The sequence below is a fragment of the Lucilia cuprina genome, chromosome X (assembly GCF_022045245.1).
Source record: "Lucilia cuprina isolate Lc7/37 chromosome X, ASM2204524v1, whole genome shotgun sequence".
Taxonomy (NCBI): domain Eukaryota; kingdom Metazoa; phylum Arthropoda; class Insecta; order Diptera; family Calliphoridae; genus Lucilia; species Lucilia cuprina.
This window is the reverse complement of record NC_060949.1, coordinates 16,317,994-16,323,627: the sequence shown is the minus strand read 5'-3', so window position 1 is coordinate 16,323,627 and position 5,634 is coordinate 16,317,994. Positions and strand designations below refer to the sequence as shown.

The 5,634-nt window shown below is 28.4% G+C and overlaps 1 protein-coding gene across 1 annotated transcript; it reads right to left on the bottom strand.

The window, feature by feature from the left end:
* Positions 1-1,029: 1,029 nt before the first annotated feature.
* Positions 1,030-5,192, bottom strand: LOC111687187 (muscle calcium channel subunit alpha-1-like). The gene is made up of 4 exons (XM_046945284.1): positions 5,053-5,192; positions 4,889-4,995; positions 2,493-2,836; positions 1,030-1,080 (listed from the first exon to the last, which is right to left on the bottom strand). Exons 1-4 carry the CDS (start codon positions 5,142-5,144, stop codon positions 1,030-1,032), a joined length of 594 nt encoding a protein of 197 aa, XP_046801240.1. The 5' UTR covers positions 5,145-5,192.
* Between the last annotated feature and the right edge of the window lie 442 nt (positions 5,193-5,634).

Sequence of the window (5,634 nt, the reverse complement as noted above, 5' to 3'; positions counted from 1 at the left end):
TTGAACCACTCAAAATGTGTTTTAACTGTGCATTTCTCTCACTACAACTTCTCTATTAGTTAGTTGAACCCGCCAAAAAGGGCTTTAATGTTGATAATTATGTTTAATGTACTCGTGTCTCGACAAAATGCTGTAAAGTTCTACACTAGATTTGATGACCCTTATGAAATTTATAGTTATAGGGCCTCATTTGACCCTAACCCCTTCAATATTTGACATAAATGTCCATATATCTATTCAATAATAATTTGCTTAAGTATGTATATCAGAGACAATGTACAATTCAACTTAAGTGTTTTATTATAATATATGATCGGCCACGCCCAACTGTAATTTCTTACATGTTTACAGGCACTTACAAATGTGTTTGCAAACAAAATTATTTCAAGTCATTTGTTTTTAAGAAAGAAGCTGCGGACAATGAAATTTATAGAAAATTAAAATTTTCTATAAAGCGGAGTACATAGCTATTTTTGTTACATCGTGTGAAATTATTTCAATATACTACTTAAAGATTTTATTATGAACACTGAATCTCCTGTTTGTATATTAAAAGATAATATTTCTTGCGAAAAAATTGCTAAAAACCCCAAAGAACATCAACGAATAAGGCATTTCGTTTTAAAATATAATTTTGTCCGAGATTTAGTTCAAGAAAATATTATTAAAATCATGTACAAGCCAACTAAAGAACAAATTGCAAATTTCTTTAAAAAGTCTTTTTATAGACTCTCATTTAAAATTAGATGTTGGATGTTAAAAATATTCAATTAAATAAATTGTTAGCTTAGTACGCAAACGTAACAAGTTCACATTTTATAGAAAATTGAGATTTTAATGCAGAATGGTAGTATAACTAGAAATACACATGATATAAAAAAAATTACCTTTTTATACTTTAAACATGTACTTTCGCTCCCGTATGCAAACGTGCAAAGTCCTCAAAGCAATAAAAATATACAAAGAAAAATTGCCAAGACCTTACATTTGCTATTATAAATGCATTAATTAGTCATATAAAAAGAAATATCAATCATTTTGTACATCAACGTCTAGGAAATAGTGTGTAGTTTGTAAAATCTGCAGATGAGTAAGAAAATAAAGTAAAACAAGTAAAACAAATAAATATTGACAATAAACTGATATTCTTTAAGAGGGAAGATATAGAGAATAGCGTAAGTTATGAACCGAATGTCATAGTAGTTAGTAACGAAATTTTAATTCCTATAAACTTGTTAACGTTGAATTGCATCTCACCACTGATGGTAGTGGAGGGTATAATAAATGCCTTAAGTATGTATATCTGAGACTCCTGTTACAAAAAGTAAATTAAAATTTACTTTTTGTAACAGGTGTAGGGTCGCCCGACTATAGGTATACTATACACCACTATAATGGGGAGGGTATTGTATGTTTGTGCTGATGTAACACATAAAAATATTGATAATTTTTTGAGTCGATTAAAACATGTCCGCCCGTCTGTCCGGCTGGTTGTCTATGTAAACCTTGTGCGCAAGGTACAGGCCGCCATTTTCAAGATAATTTGATGAAATTTGGACCAAGCATGTTTTTTGGCCTATTGAAAATGGTTGAAATCGGTCTATTATTTCACCTAGCCTCCATACGACCGTACCTCCCGATTTCAATTATACTATTATCTCTTTAAAAAAATTTCAGAAATAAGTTTTATATAAGTATAAATGACACTGCAGATTTTCGTAATGATCGGCCCTTATTTGACCCTAGCCTATATAAAGCCTCATTTAGAAAATTTTGTTCTTTATCAATAACTTGCTTAAATACTTGGAATTTAAGGTAAAATTCAACATAATTCTTTATGAAAAATAAAAATTTTAAAATATAAAATATATGGTCGGACATGCCGGACTATACTTTCCTACTTGCTTTTTACTTGTTTTGTACTTGAATTTTTATACCCTACACCACTTTAGTGGGAGGGTATAAAATCGCTAAAATAAAAACAGACTTAACTGTTAAAAAAACTATATTGACAATATTTGCTATAATTTTTCAACACAAATAAACTCCTTTTTAAACCGATTTATGATAAATAAAATTAAAATAAATCTAATTAGAAATATTTTTTTCAATATTCGTTCATTATATAATTCATTAATAAAAATGTAAAATTTACCAAATTCAAAAATTCTCTCTTGCTCTCTCGTTGAGTAGTACTAAATACTAGATTTAAACAGACGTATTTTCATTCTTTTTGAGTTTTTCAATGTTAAAAAATTTTTTAGAACATATTTTTAAAATTTTAATGGCATATTTTTACGGCATATTCAATTTAATAAACTTTTTTAACTTATTTTTTGGTATATACGATTTTTATTACACAATAGCAATCATGCAAATAAATAGTATTCATGCAAATAAAAATGGTTTAAACGGTTAAAATAACGTTGAATCTTAAAAATTAGTCCGTATAAACGGGTTTTAGTGTAAAAAATTTATTTATTCATACTTACATTGTATAAAACATCCGTCCAACCTTCTAAGGTAACACACTGAAACACTGTCAACATTGATAAACCAAAGTTATCAAAATTCGTAATGCCCCAATTGGGACCAACCCATTCATCAAAGCACACATATTTTTCAGGACATGGAAATCCAACACCACATGGATGTAATTCATCTAAATCTCCTAAATATTCACCGGTTGTAGGGTTTCGACACGTTTTATGTAGCTTTCCCGAAAATAATTCCAGACCAATTATAGCATAAATTATTATCACAAACAATACCAACAGCGCAATATGCAACAGAGGTATCATTGCTTTTAAAATTGAATTTAAAACAACTTGTAAACCTGAAATGCAAAAGACATTATTGAGCTATAAAATAAATATTGACTTAACAAATAACACCGTGCAACAAAATGAAAAGCTACATACACAGAGGTCAAAGAGACGTTTTAAAAGTTTACAACACTCTTAATAACAAATTGACATCAAAGAGTTAATAATTTTTCCATTGTTAAAATATGTATAATAGGGACATAACTATTGACGTTTTTTACGACTATGAGAATTGGCATAGCATAGTTCTATTGAGCATTAAAAATACGAAAAACCACGAAATTATTTTTTCACGGTTGTTAATGTTCACGCATTAAACACAATTGCAAAAATAGTTGCAATTATTTATATAATTACTGATTCATCATCGCACAGACCAAACCGTTAAAGTTAGAATCATGTATTTTATTACAAGTTCGTGCGTGATGTTTTTGATTCCAAATGACCCAAAAAATTATATTAATCAATTATAGAACATTGGCATCACGTGATGATATGCCAAAAATTAGTTATATCCCTTATACAATTTTTACGTAAGTAAACATTAAAATGATTTATTTATATATTTATAAGATTTTGTTTAAAATTTTAGTTTTCATTAATTTTCATATTACATTTACAATTGTCTTGTTTTGATAAAAAACAGTGACGTTTTCTGTTGTTATGTATAGCAATACTACGAGTTTAATCTTGTACTCAAAAATATCAGAGGGGATAAACATCAAAATAAATTAATTTTTAGATTAACTAATCTGATTATTAATTGGTATTTGATTACCAACTCAAAAACCTGTTCTAAAAAGATTATTACTACAAGTAAACCATGGTTTTCTGTATCCATCAAACAAGCTACATATACAACACAGAAACTTGGCCTACTAATGTGGAAACGTTTTAAAGCTATTGAACTTAAAACAGCTTTTTGTGCAGTTAATAGTTTAATAAACAAACTAAGAGTGATTATTACAGCAATCGTTTCAGTTATGCGCTTGACTCAAAGCAAACTAGAGGACAAAGGCATTGGAAACAAAGACAATGCCAATTATTCAACAGTTAATCTGGATAATTTAAACAAGATCTTTATAAAAATTCCTTCCGTACCACATAATAGTAATGCTTCACTGGTTCCATAAACACACGAATAAACAGCAATAACCCCACTCTGTCACAACACATGTTAAATTTTTCCTGTGTCATGCCGTCTGATGTTCAGTCATGTTTTCATTCTGTGAAGTCCAATGCTGTTGGAGACAACAACAGCATTGTTGGAAATCCCTTTTTTTAACTAGAAAACGTATTTATAATAAAACAATAAGGTCAATAACCGATCAAAAATCTTGGACTTGTGATATCTGTCATGGATCAACAAGCACTTGTTGCCTAAACGTATTTAAAACTAAGATCACTATGGTTAACTCAATTTTAAACGCCCTTGAGAATAAGAATCATACCTTATACCAAGTTTTACATATGGTTTTAAACTGCAAGCTGTGATTCAACAAGCAAAGGAAAACTTAACATTCTATTTAACAATATCATCTGATATGTTTATGGCTTAAGGCAACTAGTTCTAGGTATATTGTTTGAAAATTTTCTTAAAATAAGGGTTCTTATATTCTTACACAAAATAATGTGCACAAAGCAACCTGACTATCCTTATCGCCTATTGAGATTTTTAAGGTCCCTTAGAGGCAAGAAAATCTTTGTACCCAATCATCAGAAGCTACGTGCCTTGTAAACGCCACACGTCTATGGAACTTATTCCACAACAACGAGTTAACTGCAACGCAATGCATTTCAGGAAATTTCTGTATTTATTTTTTAAAAACTAATCTATTCAATTAATCGTTTTTATATGTATATAATTTTAAAATCTATAAATTATGCTAAGTTTTACATAAAAAACCATATGCCGCGTATATTACTGCACTATAATTATAAGATTTGTCTTGTTGTACAGGAAATAAATTAAATAATAAATAAACACATTTATTTGATGTGTTTTACAATTTAAACAACATAAATCTGAACAAATTAATATTTTTTAATTTATGTATACTTACTTGGAACACCTGACACCAATCGTAATGGCCGGAGTACACGAAAAGCTCTTAAAGCTTTCACATCAAAGCCTTCCTTAACTAAATTTGACAAAGCTGTAGATATCATACTAAAAAAATAATGTTTAATAGATATACAATTATCAATCATAAATATTTATACACACCCTATTACTACTATAAAAAAATCCAGAAAGTTCCATCCGTTTCTTAAATACGAACCAGTGTGTAAAACAAATCCATATGCTATAATTTTCATAACACATTCTGATGTAAATATAACTAAAAATATGTATTCAACTTTTTCCTGGAATAATAAAATATATACTTACTATTACCAAATGTTCAATATGAGTGTTATACCAACTCACAGAGTAAGTACTCGATTAGCCTTTCAAATTGCATATGTATACGTCCATTTAGTACAAGATTTACTACCAGATCTTGTAGTAAAAAAGCGGAATATATACATACAGCGTCTCTTATAAGTATTCGAATTTAGGTATAATATGAAAAGAAACCAAATTTAATAACATATTTTGCATGCAAAATTAATAAATTAATTTGTTAAATTGTCTAGACAATCCTTAGCTTTGATATCACGTTTTTTTAAACTTTAAAAATTCACATTTACTTAAATTAATTTAACTTTTTTAAAAAAAAGTCTATAAAATTACTTCATAAAAGTATTCGAATTTTTCCTGTATTTCATGTTTGACCATATTTTACGAAACATAAAAATTAGAATG